The following is a 20,790-nucleotide window of genomic DNA, read 5'->3' as shown; positions in this document are numbered from 1 at the left end:
CGCCTTGGAGCCCCGCCCACCTTCAGCCAACGAACCAGCGAACAGCGCCTCGGAGCCCCGCCCACTTCCTCAGCCAAGGAACCAGAAGACAGTGCCTCGCAGCCCCGCCCACTTCCTCAGCCAACGAACCAGAGGACAGCGCCTCGGAGCCCCGCCCACCCCCTCAGCCAACGAACCAGCGGATAGCGTCTCGGAACCCCGCCCACCCCCTCAGCCAACGAACCAGTGGGCAGCGCCTCGGAGGCGGGGTGGGCCGGGGTCGACGTCATGGCTCTGCCCGGGCGTCACGGCCTTCCTCCTGACGTCACGCTACTCCTGGGTTTCGTGTTTCTCCTCTGGGCTCCGCCCTCCTCCTGCCGTCAAGCTCCTCCTAGGCATACGTATCTCCTCCTGAGCTCGTGCTCCCTCCAGGCTTCAAGCTCCTCCTGGGCTTACAGCCCTCCCCCTAGGCTCACGCTCTTTAGGCTGTCAGGTTCCTCCTGGGCTCACACACCTCCTCCTCGGCTCAGGCTCCTCCCGCTGGGCTGCGGCTCCTCCTCCTCCTGCCATCAAGACCCTCCTCCCCCTGGGCTCCCGCTCCTCCCCCTGGGCTCCCGCTCCTCCCCCTGGACTCCCTCTCCTCCTCCTCCAGGGCTCCTGCTCCACCCCCCCTCCCCCTCCTCCCCCAGGCTCCCGCTCCACCCCCCTCCCCCTCCTCCCCCTGGGCTTCCGCTCCTCCTCCTGGACTCCCTCTCCTCCCCCTGGGTTCCCGCTCCTCCCCCTGGGCTCCCGCTCCTCCCCCTGGACTCCCTCTCCTCCTCCTCCAGGGCTCCCGTTCCACCCCCCTCCCCTCCTCCCCCTGGGCTTCCGCTCCTCCTCCTGGACTCCCTCTCCTCCCCCTGGGCTCTCGCTCCTCCACCTGGTTTCCCGCTCCTCCCCCTAAGCTTCCGCTCCTCCTCCTGTGTTCCCGCTCCTCCCCTGGGCTCCCGCTCCCCCCGCTGGGCTCTCGCTCCCCCGTCTGGGCTCCCGCTCCTCCCCCCTAAGCTCCCGCTCCTCCCCCTGGGCTCCCACTCCCCCAGCTGGGCTCCCGCTCCTCCCCCTGGGCTCCCACTCCCCCAGCTGGGCTCCCGCTCCTCCCCCTGGGTTCCCGCTCCTCCTCCTGGGCTCCCGCTCCTCCCGGTGGGCTCCGGCTCCCCATCCTGGGCTCAGCTCCTCCCCGCCCCCGGGTCCCCGGCCCTCCTCCCCGGCGCTGCGGGCGCTCCCTCTCCCTTCCCCGGGGTAGGCGGGCGCGGAGCCCGGGGCGGCGGGGTTGGGGGCGGGGGGGGGGCGGCGTCAGGGCCGAGATCGGAATCTCGCCCTCCCGCGGGCCCGGGTTTCCCCGACGTCAGCCAGCCCGGGATGTCGGGAGCGAGCCCTGACAGCCGCCGGCTTGCGTCAGCGCCGGGCGCGCGCACCGCGGCCAGCGCTGGGGCCCGGGCAGGGCTGGGGAGCGATGGAGCGCGCGGGACCCGCGGGAGCGGCCGGGATGGGGGCGCGCGGGCGCGCGGGGGCCCTGCGCCTGCAGGGGCTCTGGCTCCTCGGCCTGCTGGGCCCGGTCCTCGGCGGGACGTGGCCAGGTGGGTGAACGCCCCTCGGGCCCCTCGGGGTCTTGCTCTTTCTTAGGTCCGGGACGCTCGCAGTTGGCCGGTGTTGCTGGAGCGGAGCAAGGCCCCGGCTGGGAGGCGGAGCTCCTGCAGCCGAGTGTGGACCGGGTTGGGGTTTGAGGCTCCGGCCCCGGCACCCCGAATCTCTGCTTCGCACCCCTTGCCTGTCGGGACCCGGCGCCCTCGGCGTGGCCCGGCGGGGCCCTGGGCGGCGCGCCCCACCCCCAGCCCGCCAAGCTGCGTCCCCGGGTCTCGCAGTTCTGCTCTGGGTCGGGAGTCTGACTCGGGGAGTCTGCCGGGAGCCCAGAGGCGCCCCGAGGGTCGGAGCCTGGTCTTAGGGAGCATGACTGTCACTTGGAAAGAGACCGGGAAGGGGGAGGGTCGCCTCTGGTTATCCTGATTTGAACACGCTTCAAAAATGATCCGAGTCACCAGTAGGTCCACAGGGCTAAATTTAGTGATGGAACGAAGGAGGCGGCTTATTTTTCTTAAGGCATTTCGTAGTGCGATACTTCTTGACGGAAACGAAGTACTACTTTTCTACAGTCAGACGTAGTCTTTTACCTGCTTAAAAAAAATTGGGGTCATAATTAGTGTTTTAAATCCCTGCTTTGCTTAACTCCCGGGATTAGAGTAAAAATGGAATCATTTATGTGGGATCTCTCATTGTGAAGAACTCCTTGGGAAAAGTTGATTTATCCTGAAAGCTGCCCCAACATCTTCTAAACAAATAGCCGGCACTACAGTCGCTTTGGGGAAATAACCTCTTCATTATGGCTCTTGGCTTAAAGTTTTGTTTGTATTACTCTTTTTAAAAATCAGAGTGTGGTGGGTGTGTGGAGAGGTTTTTCTCTTTTTCCTTTCCCCCTAGATCATTACTTTTGGAATTAAAAGCTGATGATGGAAGATTTTATTTCAGAACTGCTGACCTTCAGAAACTAATTTCTCTCCTTATCTTTGCCCAGTTCATTTTCAGTGAAGTAAATTTGCCACATTGCAGGGGTTTAGAAGCTCTATATACCGACACATATTGAATACAAAACTACCAAATCCTTTCTGGTTAAGTCTTTTTGGCTGTGATTGTTAGGTTGTTGTAATATTTACATTTATTTTTTTATGGTGAACTAGATTTTACACCTTGACTTTTTATAATCTGTACCTGTTTACTCATACAAAAAATGCCATTTAAAATGTTAATTGTCTGTTATTACTGCCTGCTTTTAGATAAAGGACTATCATTAAGCTTTTGTTTCTGTTGTTTTGGGCCACACCCAGTGGAGATTAGGCACTGTTGCTCTTTGCTGCAGTGCTCAGGGATCCTGAGGTGCTCGGGAGGGACTTCAGCCCTTTCAACTATCTCCCTGGCGCTCCTTAAATGGTTTTCAGTTACGCCTTTAAGTTTCTAAAATTTTGACTTTATGCCCACCTAGTCCCCTACTTAAGCATGTGTATGCTTTAAAAATTTAGTCGACCTTTATTGAATCTGAATATCATGATTAGTGCTTTGGAGAAACAGAGATTGACCAAAACTTAAGTATTTTGGGGGAATATTGAGGAAGGTCTTATAGGAAAGTAATATTTGAACTGATCTGTGTTGGACCTTTAAGTCAGAGGATAGAGAGGGTTGCAGGGGGAGGGTGCAAGCTGACCTGGGTTAGAACACTGGTATTATGTGGTTCCCTGAGCACTTTCAGAGCCAGGAGTAACTCCTGAATGTCTCTGGAGGTGGCCACTGGAGGTGGGAGGGAAGGATAGGGTTCCACCGTGAGTAGAGTTTTGGAAGAAAAGCATATGGAGGGGTGAGCGGATGTGACCTGTGATGGACTGCTGACAAAGTCTTCTGGTGAGTATATGAACTGGAACCAGAAATTGCTAGGTTGGTACCTTGTAGTGAACCTTCTGCCCGCTGTTAAAGGGTTTGGAATTTACCCAGGAGGTTATTTGAGCGCAAGGTGTTTAAGTTAGGATGTGATGTAGATTTCAAGATAACTGGCAACACTTGGAAATAGAATAGAGAGAGAGAATGGAGACTGGGAGCACTAGGAGGCCTTTGGAAATAGCATGAAAGTGAGTCAATTTGTGTTTCCCCTAAGGGAAGTTCTTTCAAAATCAGCTGACTAAATTTTTGTAACACTGGGAGTTCTAAAACATGGACCCCCAAATAATTTTTTTTTTTGACAGTGAAAGTAGAAGTTGAGGATTTTCTTAGCGTAGCCTGTAATATATTACCCTACATATTAAATAGATTTTGGTAGGACTTTTACTACTTATAACATTGTGTCAAGCGGGAAATCCAACATAAATTCCAAACTGCTGACTTAGAGCAACTATACTCTCTTTCCTTTCTTTTTCTTTTATTCTGTTTTTGAGTTACACCCAGCAGCGTTCAGGGATTATTTTTGGCTCTATACCTAGGAGAGATTCCTGGCATTGTTCAGGGGACTCTACTTTGGTGCCTGGGATTGGAGTGGGATCTTCTTACTGGTTGTGGCTGCAGGCATGGCAAATGTTTTACCTCCTGTGCTTTCTAACCTTCGACTCCTAATAGTTTTTCTTTTCTCACACCCAGTGGTGCTCAGGGCTTACTCCTGGTTCTGCACTCAGGGATCACTCCTGGCAGTGCTCAGGGAACCATATGCCATGCTGGGAACCTACCCAGGCCAGCCATGTTCAAGACAAGTGCTCTACCCACTGTACTATCTCTTTGGATCCTTTCTTAATTTGTATACATTTGTATATAGGCATGTGTGCATTCTCTCTCTCTCTCTCTCTCTCTCTCTCTCTCTCTATATATATATATATATATATATATATATATTTGGCCTGGATGGAACTTAGGTCCTCATACATGTAAAGCATGTGTTCTATCATTGAGCGATATCATATATCTTTACCAGTAAGCTTTTTTTTTTAAAAAAAGAAAAAAATCAGAAACTGGCATAGGTATCATTATGTATCATTATGTATCATTATGAAGGATAGCAAGGGGAATCAGTATGAAATCCCTACCCAGTTTTCCATTTAAGATAGTAATTGTAGTGCACAGATTTAGAATGAATTAAAAAAGGAGACAAGGAATCTAAAGGACTTGAGATATATTTATTAATTGTTATCATTTTTATTTTGCCACACCTGGAGGCTGTGGTCGGCTGATTCCTGGTGGTACTTGGGGAACCCTGTGCCATGCTGGGATTGAATTTGGATTGGCATGTGCCAGATGATCCTCTTAACCCCTATATTGTGTCTCTGGCAAGAATATATGTATTGTGTTTCTTTTGGTTTTGAGGCCACACTTGCTGGTGCTCAGGGCTTATTTCTGGCCCTGTGCTCAGGGATCACTCCTAGAATGGGTGGCAAGAATATATGGGATGCTGGGTTTCTAACCTGGGTCAGCCACATGCAAAGCAAGCAGCCTTTCTGCTGTATTATCACTCCAGCCCTGGAAAAAGCAGTTCTTTTAAATATAAAAAGTTTAGTTTTAGGGCAGGAGTGGTAGTACAGGGAATAAAGTGTTTGCCTTGCACACAGCTGACCTGGTTTGGATTCCCGGTGTCTCATATGGGTCCTCCCAGTCTGCCAGGAATGATCCCTCAGTGCAGATCCAGGAAGAACCCCTGAATACCACTGAGTGTGGCTCCAAAACCGAAAAATTGTTTTTAAGTAAGAAAAATTTTAATATTTTTTGCCACACCCAGTGATGCTTACTCTGTGCTCTGCACTCAGGAATCACTTCTGGGAGACTCTGGACACCATAGGGGACACTGGGGATCAGATCCCGCTTGGCTGTGTACAAGGTGATCACCCAACCCCCTGTACTATCTCTCTGTTACCCCAAAATTATAATTAAAATATGTGTTCAACCTAATTCTGAGTTCTAACACAGTTTTCAAAAAACATTTTAAATTCTTGCTTTAAAGCCAAACTGACTTAATATTTTTCACTTGTTAAAAATCCTGCTTTAGGTTCCAAAGAGACAGTACAGTGGCTAAGGCGTGCCTGGTTTGAGCACTGTCAGGAGTGATCCCTGTGCACAGAGCCAGCGGGAAGCCCAGAAAACAGCTGGGTGTTCCTGCTCCCCTACCCCCAATATTAAGAATTAAGAAAGAAATATCTTCCTGCTTTATTATAGAATCCTCTAAAAGATATAAACTCTTTAATGATTGGATGCCTTTCAAGGGGAATATTTCGAAGTTCAAATGTGTGACAAAGACTTGTTTTTTCTCTTCCGTAACTCCGGGATTTTTTTTCTCTTCCATAATTCCGGTATTTTGCGACTCGGGGATTTATACAGTCCTTTAAATCAGAGCTGCAGGAAGGCTTCATCTGTAAATCTAACCCTTTTAGCAACACTGTAACTAAAACCGTCCTGCCTTTGAAATTGCCTGCTGAGGATCCAACCAGAATGGAACTGTGCTTTGAATTGTTTGTATATTGCTGTTTGTAGTTATGAGATTATTGCATTTTTAAAAAATTTTGTGACACTGTTATTTTAGTCAAATACTGTTTTCAAAGCATTAATGTCTGAGATACTGCTTGAGTATGCCCCCCTTCCCCCCCTTTTTTTGGTGTGGTCCCCTGGAGCCAACCCAGGTCTCCTACATGCAAGCATGTGTTTTGCTGTTAAGTCACACCCTTGGGCCCTGAATCACATCTTTTTTTTTTTTTTCTTTCTTTTTGGGTCACACCCGGCCATGCACAGGGGTTACTCCTGGTTCATGCACTCAGGAATTACTCCTGGCCGTGTTCAGGGGACCATATGGGATGCTAGGAACCAAACCCTGGTTGTCTGGGTGCAAGGCAAACGCCCTGCCCTCTGTGCTATCACTCCAGCTCCCGAATCACATCTTTTAAGAATGATCTAGGGATCCCAAGAAGTGAACCTAAGTTTTATCATAAAAATATTCAGTTTTTGCATTTTAAAGATGTTTATCTTAACATGTGAATTAGAATATTTCAGTTTATAACAATTTTATATATGTATGCATGCATATATTATGATGTATGTATATTATGATGCATATATTATGATGTATGTATGCATGCATATATTATGATGTAAACAAGGTAAAAATATCACTAACAAACATCTGTTATAGGACAAAACATTTGTTTTTCTTTCTCTTTAATACATTTTCTTTCTGTTTTTTGTTTGTTTGTTTGTTTGTTTTTTGGTTTTTTGAGTTATGCCCAGTGATGCTCAGGGGTTACTCCTGGCCCTGCACTCTGGAATTACTCCTGGCAGTACTTGGGGGACCATATGGGATACCAGAGATTTAGCCACATCCAGTTCCATGCAAGGCAAACACCCACCCACTGTACTATCTCTCTGGCCTGAACACATTTTTTTTTGTTTTGTTTCGGGGCTACATTGCACAGTGCTCAGGGCTCAGGGATCATGTAGAGCTTGAACCCCACACTCCTGCTGACCATCGAAGCATGTGTTCCAGCTCTTTGAGTTGTTTCCCCTGTGCACACTTTAAAAAATTTATTCCTTTTATTTGTACTTTTTTCTTTTTTTTTTCTCTGTCTTCTTTTGGGAGTGGGGGGGGGGCTTGGTTTGGAAAATAATGTAATCTGTCTGTATTCAGGAATCACTCCTGGTGTTCAAGCAGAATTGGCAATCCTGGGTTGCCCATGTACATAGCAAGCACTTCATCCTTTTACTATCTCTCTGACCCATATTTCATGGTTTAATTAGCTTTGTAATTTTCCCCTTTGCTCTGTCCTCATGCAAGTAGAGCTGGAGAGCTTGGTCCTTATTAACTCCACTGACACTTTAGAATCCTCCTGTAAATAAATCCTATGGCTTAGGTAGAAATCCTGGCCAGTAGGCTAGTTCTGATACCAGGTATTTGAGAGGTGTGGCTAAGCTGTCTAGTAATATAATGAAATGAAGCTTTATCCTTAAAATGACAAATGTGTGGACTGACAAATGTGTCAGATTTCTTCATCAAGATCCTGAACGATCGGTTTGAGGCTCTTCGTATTCCTAGAACGAACAGATGCCATTGGGCTACACTAGCACACGACAGGGACAGATGGAGACGTTACTGGCGCCCGCTCGAGCAAATCGATGATTAATCAAGTGATTAAGTGATCAAGTGTGGACTGTATTGCCACATGAAAAAAAAAAGATGTTAATCATAAAAAAAAAGTACAAGAGGATTATAGTGATGAGATCCTACCTGTAGCTGTAAAGGTTAATAGTTCTTTACTGAACACATTTATGAAATAGCTACTGTATCAATGAAGAATATTCAGGATGTGTCATTTACTATACTTTGTTTCAAAGAACTTAATTTGTCTTTGCAGGCCTTTAATCTTATTCAAGGTTGGTCGGCTCTCTTCTATACATTGTTTCAGATAACTTAAATTGTTTTCTCAGACCTCAAGTCTTATAAAATAGCCCAGGTTTTCTCCAAAGGGGCATTTAGAAACAAGTGGCACTGATAACTCTCTTTTTAAATGTAGCACTGTAGCACTGTCCTCCTGTTGTTCATTGATTTGCTCCAGCGGGTCCAGTAATGTCTCCATTTTGAGGTTTGTTGTTACTGTGCTTGGCATATTGAATACATCATGGGTAGCTTGCCAGGCTTTGCCATGAGGGTGAGATACTCTAGGAAGCTTGCCGGGCTCTCCGAGAGGGGCGGAGGAATCAAACCCAGCTCGGCTGGGCAAGCTTGCATGTGGCTGACCTGGGTTCGATTCTTCCGCCCCTCTCGGAGAGCCTGGCAAGCTACTGAGAGTATCCCGCCAGCACAGCAGAGCCTGGCCAGCCCCCCATGGCGTACTTGATATGCCAAAAATAGTAAAAGTCTCACAATGGAGACATTACTGATGCTCACTTGAACTTTTTAAATGTAAAGTTAAAAAATATAAGGCTGGGGGCTGGAATGGTAGCACAGCGGGTAGGGCGTTTGTCTTGCACGCGGCTGATCCAGGTTCAATTCCCAGCATCCCATATGGTCTCCCGATCACCACCATGAATAATTTCTGAGTGCAGAGCCAGGAGTAACCCATGTGCTTCGCTGAGTATGACCCAAAAAGGATATATATATATATAACTGTAGGATATAGCAGTTGGAATTACTATTTTGTTTGAAGATCACTTGAAGATAGTTATTAATATATAACATATTTACCTTGAATGGAATAAAAGTAAGTTGCTTAAAATAGCAGTGCTTTATGACAGTAATTACAACTGTTTCTTTTTTTTTTTTAAGTTGAATTTTTGGCCTCCCCAGTAGTTCTTAGCCCTTACTCCTGACTCCTAATTTAGGGATCACTGCTGATGGGACTTGGGGGTCCATATGGGATGCCAGGGATCAAAACTAGGTTGACCTTGTGCAAGGCAAACACCCTTCTACCTTCTGTGTTATCTTTCTAGCTCTGCAACAAAAGTTCCTTTTAAAGAAATAATTCCAGGATTTGGAATTTGGGCTTATGAAAGTACATAAAGGTGGCTGTTTGTTTACAAAGTGCCAGGAAAGGAAGCATAATGACCCTTGGCTGAGAGTTCCTTCACATTCATTTGCTTTGCCATCTGGTTAGAATTCTTTTAATTCATTTCCCTATACCACAGTTGCTATTGTGAAATGTATACTTAGTCTTCCTCTGAAACTAAGTATATTTAAAGGGATTAGAGGAAGAAGGCAGGGCAGCTAACACCTTTTCCATTCTTTTACTAGGCTTAAGACTCTTGGGGCTGTAGCAGTGGTACAGCGGGTTGGCATTTGCCTTGCATGTGATGGACTGAAGCTAAGCCTCTGGCATCCCATCTGGTCTTCTGAGCACTGCCGGGAGTAATGGGCTCCCTCCACCCCCTGACTCTATTAAGCTTTGTGTTTCAACTCTTCGTTTTCTTTTCAGTATATTGTTTTCTAATAATATGATTCTGAGGAATGTGCTTATCCTGTCAAATTCTGATGTAGCCATTTGTGTGCTCCATAGAGGTGATTGTGTAAGATTTGGCTTTTCATAGTGAGCTGTATCTTTTATGCCTGTGGTTTTCAGTGGGGGAGAGGGGCAAATTCCTAGATTGTATCTGAGGGATATTTTCAGTTGTCTGATGGTGCTTTTGGCAAATAGTGCCTAAAGATCAGAGGCGCCTCTAAATATTCCACGTGGCATATTACAGGCCACCCTCCCAAGAGCTTTCTGGATCACAATGTTCCTGGTGTTTGAGAATGAAGCTTTAATGGACTTCCTTTATAATAACATGCTATTTTGGTTCCTTTGAGAAGTGTTACTAATTGAAATGCAAAAATCAGGGGTGGGGCAGAACTTGAGAAAAATCTAGGGTAGGTATGAGTGGAAGATAAAGAAAAAAAAACAGCTAAAACTAGAGATAGGAGAGGAATTTTTTGTTGTTTTTATGAGCCATACCTGGAGGTATTCAGCAGCTGCTCCTGGCTTTGTGCTCAGGATCACTCCTGTCCAAAATTAGCTGCTTGCAAGTCAGGCATCTTACCCCCTGTTTTCTCTCTGGACCAAGAGAGGAAATTTTTAAAAAAATAGGCAGGATGGAGTTGGAGAGATAGTATAGTGGGTAAGATTTACCCATGTCCAACGAGGGTTTGATCTCTGGCCCCCCATATCGTTCCCTGAGCCCCACTGAAGAGCCAGGAGTAAGTCCTGAGCACTGCTGGGTGTGGCCCCCGAGTCTCTCCATATATATATTTAAGCAAATATGTTTAAGAAGAAAGAATTTCATATAACTAGTACATGTTGTTTTTGAATGACATAGCCTAAATATGTATATTTCTCTGATGTTTTGGAGTGCTTATGGCGCTCTGAAAGTGGATCCTTTGATTTTATTGTTTTCCCCCTTCCCTCTTCCCATGGTATTGTTGCTGATATTGTGATGTCTAGCGGTGGTGCTCACACGTTTTACACTGGTGTTTACACTGTGTTTACACTGTGGTGTTTACACTGTGGTCACACCTCAGGTGGTGGTGTGTGCACTCTCAGCCTTATGCTCATTGAGGTTCTCACTTCTTTATTTGGTGTACTCATACATGTCCTTGCTGGGTGAGCACTCTTAATTGAGTCATGCAAATTGTGGTGTGGTGCTCACACTCAAACTCAGTGGAGGTCCCAGTCTGGTGCTTCCTGGGGAGGTCACACTGCTTTTAGTGGTCCTCACACAACCTGACTATGGCCAGGATTTGCTTTCAGTCCCAGGGTCTTAGAGAGCAGTGCTACAGGCCCACCTGCAGAGTGCCAGGATCAGGCTCGGGCCGGATTTGCCCACATGGTCAGGTGCTTTGGAAGGCCAGTGCGCCAAGTGCTCGAGCTCTTGCCTTGGTCTACATCTTTGGATTTTTATCATTATTTTCATTTTGTTTTGGACCACACCCAGCTGTGCTCAGGGATCTCTCCTGGCAGGCTTGGGGACCATGTGGGATGCTAGCCTTAGCGCTAAAGTAGATTTTTCTGTTTTATGAAAGATTTGCATACAAAAGAACTGTGCTTTAAAGGGGGAAGAAAGGAAAGAATGTCTTCTTTTAGGTTCCTAAAATAAAAAGAATGCCTCTTTTTTCCTTTTTCTTTCTTTAAGGCACTACTGTTTACCGTAGTGTAAGGTGCAGGGTTTCCCGAACCTGCCAGCACCCCCCTCCATCACACTGCTTCCCTCCACTGTCAGTGCTCCTGTCTCCTCCCCCTCCCTCCCCCACCTCCACCTGCTCTCCCCACTGCTCAGCTTCCTACGGCCTTTCTCTGCTCTACAAACAGTCTCGTTTTAATCCTGGCACGGAACTACAGCTATGTGACCTTACAGAGTCACTGAACCTATTTCAAAATGAAAATTCTTTAAATATCTGCGTGCTTGTAGTTCACGGAGGCCCTGCTTTTCTAGGATGTTTGCATCTAAGTTGTGACGAGGAATTGGCTCAGTTAGATATTGCTCAGCGTTTATTTTTTTCCTGGTGAAGCAAGATAGTTTTGATTGAAATTTATTTGGAAAAATGTGAGGGGAGAGAAAGGGAGTAGTGTGTGTTCAAGAGAAAACACAGGCTTCTCCATAATGGAAAGAGACCAGCAAAGAGACACCGAGACAAGCGAGTGAGATACGTGTTTAAGGAAGAATATGGGCTTGAAGAGCAAGTCTTGTTAAACTTCTTGAGGAATAGTTGTCCAGGCCTATTAATATTTCTGTTTTGCCTATAATTTTTTTCTTAAACATTTTATTTTGAAACAGAATCACAGGAAGTTGCACGTACATGTACGTACAGGATGAGTTACTTTTTTTTTCTCTCCCTTAAAAATATTATTTGTCAGGATAGATTTCTTTGTTGTTGTTGGATTTTGTTTTGGGGCCACACCTAGTGGCGTTTAGGCCTCACTGCTGCCTCTGTGCTCAGGCATCACTCCTGGTGATGCTTTGATATGAGTTGGCGGCATGCTAGGCAAGTCCATCACCCACTATATTATCTCTTCTATCCTAGGATTGTTTCCTTTTTATCACATAGAAATTTTAATCTATTAAACACTTACTAAAATTTTTTTTTCTTGTCACCTATTGTATTTTCCATAGAGGTGATTATGTACGATTTGGCTTTTCATAGGTAGTTATATCTTTTATGACAGTGTTTTTCGGTGGGAGGCAAATTCCTAGATGATATTTGAAAATAAGGATATTTTCAGTGTGACTATACTAGTGGTTGAACAAATTACCAGAATCTAGAGTGAAATTAATGATAATTTTGAGAACTACATTTTTAGAAATTTGGAAAAAGAAATGGTCATGGAAAAATTTAGTCTGGGTAAGAAAATAGTTATCAAATAACTTGCAGTTAAAAATATTTCAAGGGACTGGAGCAATAGTACTGTGGGTAGGGCATTTGCCTTGCCTGAGGCCGACCTGGGTTTGATCTGGTTCATTTTCTGGAATCCTATACAGTCTCCCCCAAAACTGCCAGGAGTGATTCCTGAATGCAGAGCCAGGAACTTTGAACTGTATGGGTAAAAATAAAAAAAATTCCCTACTAGTGATTTGAAGCTTTTATCTATGAAGACTATAGATACTTTTTTTCTGATAATTTCTAATTGACAACTCCGGATACCTTCATGATATTTTATCACAGCTCGATCACGTGATCATTTGACATCCCATTACTCATCTATTTTCTTAAGTGGGCACCAGTAATGTCTCTGTTCATCCCTGTTGCATGCTGGTGTAGCCCAATGGTGTCTGCTCACTCCAGGAACACAAAGAGTCTCAAACCGATCATTCAGGGTCTTGATGAAGAAGTCTGACCACCTTGTAGGTGGGCAGCCACGTGATCTTTGACACCCTGTGGAATCCAGTTGGTAACAGCTCTAGTCCAGTGGTTGTCTCCAAATCGCATTACGTGTCCAGCCTATCTGATTTTTGACACCTTGGTAAATGAGACGGCATCCCTGATTCTTGACCCTCACTGGAGATTGGAACTCCGATTCTTTCTCTCACTTGAGTGAAGCGTGATACTCCAAGCATAGCTCTTTTGATTCCTCTTTGGGAGACCCAAATAGTGTTCTCATCCTGTTTTCATAGGGCCCAAGTCTCTGAGGCATATGTTAATGCAGGAAGAACAGTGGAATCGAAGAGATGTGCCCGAAGATGGAGGTCTTCGTCCTCTTAGCTATTTCTTCAACACTCTTGAAGGCGTTCCAAGCCACGCTCTTCCTCCAGCACAACTCAGGTGCCCGGTCATTGGTCATGTTAACTTCTCGACGTAGGTACACATAACTCTTGCATTCGGAGATGTTCATTCCATTGAGAGTGAATGGAACGTCAGGAACGAGACCGTTTCTCATAAACATTGTCTTTGTGAGATTCAGCTGTAGTCCAATCTTTCCACACTCACAATTGAAGTTGGCAGCATTTGTGCTGCTTGGCTAATGTTTGGTGTTATTAGAACGATGTCATCAGCGAAGCGGAGGTGGTGTAGTTGCCGACTGTCTATCTTCACTCCCATTCCTTCCCATTCCAGTCATCGCATCACATTCTCAAGGGTGGCATGGAAAAGTTTCGGTGAAATGGTATCACCCTGCCGAACCACTCTCTTGACATGGACGATCACTTCCTTGTAGAATGGTGAGATCCTGGTAGTGAATCAGTAATACAGCTCATGGAGGATCCTGATACATTGAGTTTGAATGCCCTCTTTGGCTAGGGCTTTGATGACCACTTCAGTCTCAACAGAATCAAAGGCATTCTTTAAATTAATGAAGGTTAGACAGAGCAGCATCTTGAACTCTCGAAAAATTTCAATGAAATTGGTTTTCGTGTGCATATGTCGATTGTGCTGAATCCTTTTTGGAACCTGGCTTGCTCACATGGTTGTCCTTCATCTACTGTTCTGCCAAATCTATTTAGGATGACTTGAGTGAACATCTTGTAGACGATAGACAACAGGCAGATCGGGCGATAGTTGTCAGTGTTGAGGATGTCTCCTTTCTTGTACAGTAGTACGTCCTGCTGGTTGTCCATTGGGCAGAACCTTGCATTCAGACCAATAGTGTGTGAAGAGCTGAGCCAGAGTATTGATGAGTACTCACAGCAGGTTCTTCAGGTGTTCCCGTCTGACCTTGTCTGGGCTGCGTGCTATTTGCTTCTTTACTGACAAAATGGCGTGTCGGATTTTGGAAGGCAGAACTTTGGGAACAACATATCCATCCTGCGTAATTTGGTATGGGGGCAGGTGGACATGGCTATCGAAGAGATCTGAGTAGAAGTCATGGATGATCTACTCTATTACCCTTCTGGAAGATGTGATAGATCCATCAGGACGTTGGAGGGCAGTCATCTTGGTCTTATAGTTGGCGAAGGACAGGCAGGCATTGGGAATGCTTTTCCCGGCTTCTGCCACATCTGCCAGCACTGCTGCTCTTCTCTTTGAGGTCTTCCTTGATTACTTCTCTGCACTGCTTTGCGAGCTTGGACGTTCGCTTGTGGTTGCCTGAAGCTTGCACCAAGTTACTTTTGTGAATGAGCTCAAGAGTTTTTGAAAACAGGTGTCTTTTTTGTGGCTGTCTCTCTCTCTCTCAGCATTCCTTGCACAATCACAGAGGTGCTGAACTAGTGATCGTATTCTTCATCAATGTTGTCATTGACATAACTTCCTCTACTACCTTTATCACAGCATTTTCCATAATTACCACACCATATTTGATGGGGTTTAGACAGTAGGCAACAAATTATATATATACATATACATATGTGTGTATATATGCCTCTTGGAGAGCCCGGCAAGCTACCAAGAGTATCCTGCTTGCACGGCAGAGCCTGGCAAGCTCCCTGTGGTATATTTGATATGCCAAAAACAGTAATAATAATGGGTTTCAGTCCCCTGACCCTGAAAGAGCCTCCTTGTTGGGAAAGACAAGTAAGGAGAGGTTGCTAAAATCTCAGGGCTGGGAGGAATGGAGACGTTACTGGTGCCCGCTCGATTAAATCGATGAACAATGGGATGACAGTGATACAGAGGTTGTTATAAATATATTTAAATCAGCTAATGGTTGCTTAAAATAAAAAAAATTGAATTTATTTTTGTTTTTGGACCACATCTGTGGGTATGTACTCAGGACTTCTGTCCTGGCTCTGTGCTCAGGAATCACCTACTCCTGGTGGTGCTCAGGGAACTGTATGCAGTTTAACTTGGGTCTGCAGTGTGCAAAATAAGAATTTTACCCATTGTACTATCTCTCTAGTCCTTGCTTTTTTAAATGTTTAAAACATTTATTTGGCTTTCGGGCCACACCCAGCACTGCTCTGAACTTATTCCTGGCTCTGTACTTAGTGATCATTGCTGGTGGGGCTCAGGGGAACTGTATGTGGTGCCAGGGATCAAACTCAGGTCCGCCTCATGCATGACAGGAGTCTGTCTCACTCCTGGCTCTGCATTCGGGAATCATTCCGGGCAGTTTTGAAGTAGACCATATGGGATTCCAGAGATTGAACCAGATGGAACCCAGGTCAGCCTATCTCTTTAGCCCCTCGCTCTTTTTTTTATTTTTAATTAAAAACCACAATTTCTAAACTTGAAGATGGCTCATTGACGAGGGAGCCAGCCTTGTCAGTGTGGGGCCACATGCTTGCTCCCTGGCATTGCCCACTGGGGTGAACATCCCTGGCAGCACTGCTGCCTGTGATCCCTTCTCCACACATGGGTTCTGTGTGCTCTGCAGCTAGGTATGTCATCACACCGCACTAAAGGGGTGCAGCCTCTGGCTAGCACCGCAACTGAAAAGACGCGTGAGTACTGCTACCTGACTTGCATCCTCTAGAACAGAAATAAAAGCACAAGCAGCACAGCCAAACATGTGCGTGACCTCTGGTCATCTCAAGAGCTGTGTCAATGGAGGGAAGGAAGCGGGGGGAAATAATAATAAACACACTTCCCTTTCATATATCAAATAATGTAGGGCTACAAAGTGCATACTCAGTATAAAAACACATTCAGAGGACCAGGAGAGAGAGCTCAGAAGATCGAGTGAATGCTTGGCCTGCCAGAGCATGAGTTTGATGCCTGCATCATATCATCCCCTGATTACTGCCGTGAGTAGCTCCTGAGCACTGCCAGCTTATGACCCCACCAAAAACCAAGCCAAAGTAAACAGAAAACAAATTCAGGCTTGAGGAGATAAGTCAAAGTCTGTGCAACATTTGCACGCAGGAAGCCTGGGTTCAATCCTGGCACTGCATCGTCCCACAGTTACTGCTAGAAGTGACCCTGAGTAACAATCCATGCTGAGAGTTGCTCCTGAGTAACACTGGGTATGGCCCCCTGAACCTAAAAAGAACAAAATCCCATAAATCCAAACTATATATGTGAAATGAAAAACAATAGACATGTAGGAAACTTAAAATACAAATTTCGTTACTGCTAATTCTATTCCATCATAGTAACTAAATAAGTTTGGCACATTTGTGTATGATATTTCTGTTTATTTGTCACATTTTATCCTGTTATATATACAATTATTATTTCACATGGAGTTGTATAGACAGTAAAAGTTTTTCCTCTCTCATAGCTAACTAACTGAAAACTCTTATGGAAAATTTTAGACATACATGAGACTAGAGAAGAGAGTAATTAACCGTTGTGCAAATTGCCCTAGTTTTGTATTTTTGATTTTGTGTTTTTGATCACACCCAGTGGTCCTGACCCAACTCCTGACTTTGTGCTCAGAGGTCACTACTCGTAGTGCTTGGGGCCACGTGGGATGCTGGGGATTGAATGGGATGACTTGCATGCAAGGCAAGCACCTTAATCTGTGTACTGTGTCTCTGCCTGCCCTTCTACATTTTTAATAGAAGTACTTATGTATCCCCTGCTACAAGTAAACTCTATGTTTTATTTTTTGAATTTTGGGCCACACCTGTCAGTGCTCAGGAGTTACTCCTGAGTGGCTCTGTGCTCAGGGATTACTCCTGGCGGACTTGGGGATCATATATGGTCCTGGGGATTGAACCCGGGGTCACATGCAAGGCAAGTGCCCTACCCATTGTCATATCTCTCCAACCATTGTTTTGGTGTAAGTGTTAGACATTTAGACATTTAATTTTTTTTCTGAATATTCAAAACGAAACTTGAAGACAGAAATTTTAAAGGAGAACCATACCCACACATTAGTAGTAATTCCTCCAAAAGTCAAATATCTAAAGGTAAAGGTAAAGGCCGTCCCGTTGATCGTCGATTTGCTCGAGCGGGCCCAGTAACGTCTCCATTGGAGACTTTGTTGTTACTGTGTCTGGCATATTGAATACTCTCGGTAGCTTGCCGGGCTTTCCGAGAGGGGCGGAGGAATCGAACTCGGGTCGGCCATGTTAGCCGCCTGTAAGGCGAACGCCCTACCGCTGTGCTATCGCTCCAGCCCTAATATCTAAAGTGTTAATTTTTTTCTGATTGTCTCAGAATTTTTTCCCATTTTATTTTATTTACCTGATTTAGTTGAATGAGAAGCCAAACATGTCCGTATGTTCCATTTGGTTATTAGAGTCTTTTAACTTATGAAAGTTCCCTTTTGTCTCTCTTCAAGACATTTTTGGAAGAAATTTCATTCAGTGTATTTGTTTCCTTTATTATTGTTTCACTGAAGAGTCAGACCCTGTTTATCAGCTTTCTCTTTGTATGTTCTGTTCTCAGAATACCTTGTATTGAACGTAGTTTTCATATGTAGAGCTAGAGTTTTTTTCATTCACAGACCTTAGATGGTGACTATCTACTTCAAGTTCACTGCAAAAATTGACATGCTATTGGCATTTATGAGATTGTGTTGGAGATACTGAGACTGAATTGGGTACCAGTGCAGGTGAATCCGACATATGGATTTGCCATGCACAAATTTGATTATACTCAAATTTGCTCAAGTGATGACTTTAGAATCACACCTCACTTGTTATATTTCCACTGTTTACACCAAAAGCAAAGGCAATAAAAGAAAAATTTAAAGAGAGACTTTATCAAACTAAAAAGCTTTTGCACAGCAAGCCATCAACAAAATTAAGAGAACTTACTTAGTGAGAGAAAATATTTGCTTATCACAATATATAAAGAAAGTGATACCCCAAATATATAAAGGACTCATACAATTAGAAAAAATGTCTGATCAGAATATGGGCTGAGAATAAAGGAAATAGTTTGGAGATCTAGTGTGTATGCGTTGGTGGCAGGAGACCTGGGTTTGAGTCCCAGAACCACATGAACTGTTGAACACCACAGGAGTAGCCCCAGAGCACTAGGCTAGAGTATTCCTAAGCACCAGCAGGGACAACCCCAAAACAAACAAACAAACAAACAAACAAACCCCCCCCCCAAAAAACCCCAAACCCAAAAAACCAACAGACTAAACTAAACTATAACATGGGCAGAGGATACTATGAGCTAAGCTTTTTGTCTTTATGATAGATTGATGACAGTAGTTTTATGAGACAATTGTTATGGAATTGTGTGTTTACTAGAGCTAATCCTTCAGGCATTATTCCTCTGTCATTTTCCTTGTCCATTCTGGAGGTGCCTCGCCATCTCTGGGGAGTTCATTCATGTTGTGGGAATCTGGGACATGGGATCTGAGTGAATGATGCGAGGCATCAAATGTTTCCCACAGAAACTTTTTTTTTTCAAAACCCTCATGTTTTATTGTTTTGAAGCGGACCAAGTAGTTAGCACTGTGTGTGTGTGTGTGTGTGTGTGTGTGTGTGTGTGTTTGTGTTTGTGTTTGTGTGTGTGTTCAGGGTGCCATGCTTTGAATGCACAGGGTTTGTGTTTGATGCCCTATGCATGCCTTCTACACCCCAATGAGCAGTACCTGTGTAGCCGCAGGCTTCTGAGCAACGAGGGGGTACTTCTGGTGCCCCGAACATGGCCAGGACCTGCTTGGGGTCGCTGGTGTTCCAGCCCAGGCATTGCAGCAGTAAGTAGACAACAATAACAAAAGGGAAGGAAATGGAATTAAACAAATCTTAAAGAGGGGCTGGAGCGGTAGCACAACGGGTAGGGTCTTTGCCTTGCATGCCGCTGACAGGGAATAACCCCGGTGCATCGCCGAGTGTGACCCAAAAAGCAAAACAAAAAAAATCAAATTAAAAAAAAAAAGGTTAAACCCAGAATGATTTGGCTAACAATGACATTTGGAAATGGGGGGGAAATGCCCTGTAGGGTCTCAGCCACCAAAGTAGTTAGTGAACAAACCAGCTCTGTGTTCACACACATGTACCTCCCCCCCCCTTCCCAAGTTTGGGTTTTGGAGTTTGGTTTTGTTTTGGGCTTTTTCATGTTAGAATATTTATCTGCATTTATATCTTACTCATTTCACTTTCAAGTCTATCATGGCAAATGTACAGATTTTTATTTTGTTAGTAATGTGCTAGGATTTGTTAAAAAAGAAAACCAGAGAACCTAGGACCCTTTTGAGTTTGCCCTAGAATAAATGAAAATTAATTCAGTTTCAAAAATAAAAGCCTAGGGTTTATAGCTGAATGTGATTGCTGTATCTATACTTTTGGATCATACTGTTTCCTAAAAGGAAATGTATTTTGTTACTTTAGTACATTGCTATTTATACATGTAAAACTATATATACAAATAATATATAACTTATATATAAATATGTAATACAAATTACTATTAACATATACATATATAATATTAATATAATATAAATATAATATATGTATATGGGTTTTGGGGCCATACCCAGCTGTGCTCAGGGCTTACCCCTGATTCTGTGCCTATAGGGATAATTCCTGCGGGCTCTTGGGGGACCAGATGTGGTACTGTGAATCAGACTGGTTGCACTATCTCTCTGGCACTTATAAAATATATATTTTTTAATATGGGAATGTAGGGGGGTAGAGTGATAACACAGGGATACAGAACCTGACTTGCATATGTCTGATTGGGTTCAATCCTTGGAATTCCACTTGTCCCCAGAGCACTGCCCACCAGGAGTGACCCTGGAGTGCAGAGCAGGAATCTGCCCTGAGCACTGCTGACTGTGGCCCCCCAGACTGTATGTGTGTGTGTTAAAGTAAAATGTGGATGACTCGTACAACAATTATTTCACCATTCAATAATGCTTTGACCATACGTCTTTTGATTTCCATTATAATTTGGTACCACATAGCTCTTCAGGTTCATTTTCTATGTATTTTTCACTCCCTTTTCTTTAGACTTTCAGCAGAACTTACATCTCTCTTCTTATGAAGTTATAACTCCTTGGAGATTAATGAGAGAGCGAAGAGAAGCTCCTAACCCATATTCAAAACAAGTAAGTTATTTTTCTTCCTTTTTTTGGGGGGGGAGGTTATATCTCTATGACTTATTTATTTAATTATAGTAAGTAATTTGACCCTTCTACCCATTTTGCTCACCAGCCACTTAGGGCACTTTGGGGCAGCCGCTGATCTATTCTCTGTGTCCATGAGCTTGTTTTTGTTTTTGCTCCTCTTGGAGTCCACATCCAAGTGAGATCATACAGTATTTGTCTTTGTCTGACTTATTTCACTTAGCATAATGCCCTCAAGTTCTATTCATGTTGTCTTGAATGGCACCATTTTCTACTTTCCCTTATTACTTTTCCATTTGTTTGTTTTGGGGCCACACCTGACAGTGCTTAGAGCTTACTTGGATGTCAGTGTCTCTCCGGGTGGTGCTAAGGGCACGATGTAGTGTTGGGGACT

General features: G+C 44.6%; 1 protein-coding gene across 1 annotated transcript in view; it reads left to right on the top strand.

The window, feature by feature from the left end:
* The first annotated feature begins 1,290 nt into the window (after positions 1-1,290).
* The window catches only part of ADAM9 (ADAM metallopeptidase domain 9), a 136,375-nt gene continuing 116,875 nt past the window's right edge, over positions 1,291-20,790 (top strand). The window contains exons 1-2 of the mRNA XM_056116799.1: positions 1,291-1,595; positions 20,281-20,378. Coding sequence (XP_055972774.1) covers positions 1,472-1,595; positions 20,281-20,378 — 222 coding nt within the window. The 5' untranslated portion in view covers positions 1,291-1,471. The remainder of the gene's footprint in view (positions 1,596-20,280; positions 20,379-20,790) is intronic.

The sequence above is a fragment of the Sorex fumeus genome, unplaced genomic scaffold, assembly GCF_029834395.1.
Source record: "Sorex fumeus unplaced genomic scaffold, SorFum_2.1 ptg000033l, whole genome shotgun sequence".
NCBI classification, from domain to species: domain Eukaryota; kingdom Metazoa; phylum Chordata; class Mammalia; order Eulipotyphla; family Soricidae; genus Sorex; species Sorex fumeus.
The sequence above is the reverse complement of the archived record's forward strand: the minus strand, read 5'-3'. Positions and strand labels throughout refer to the sequence as shown.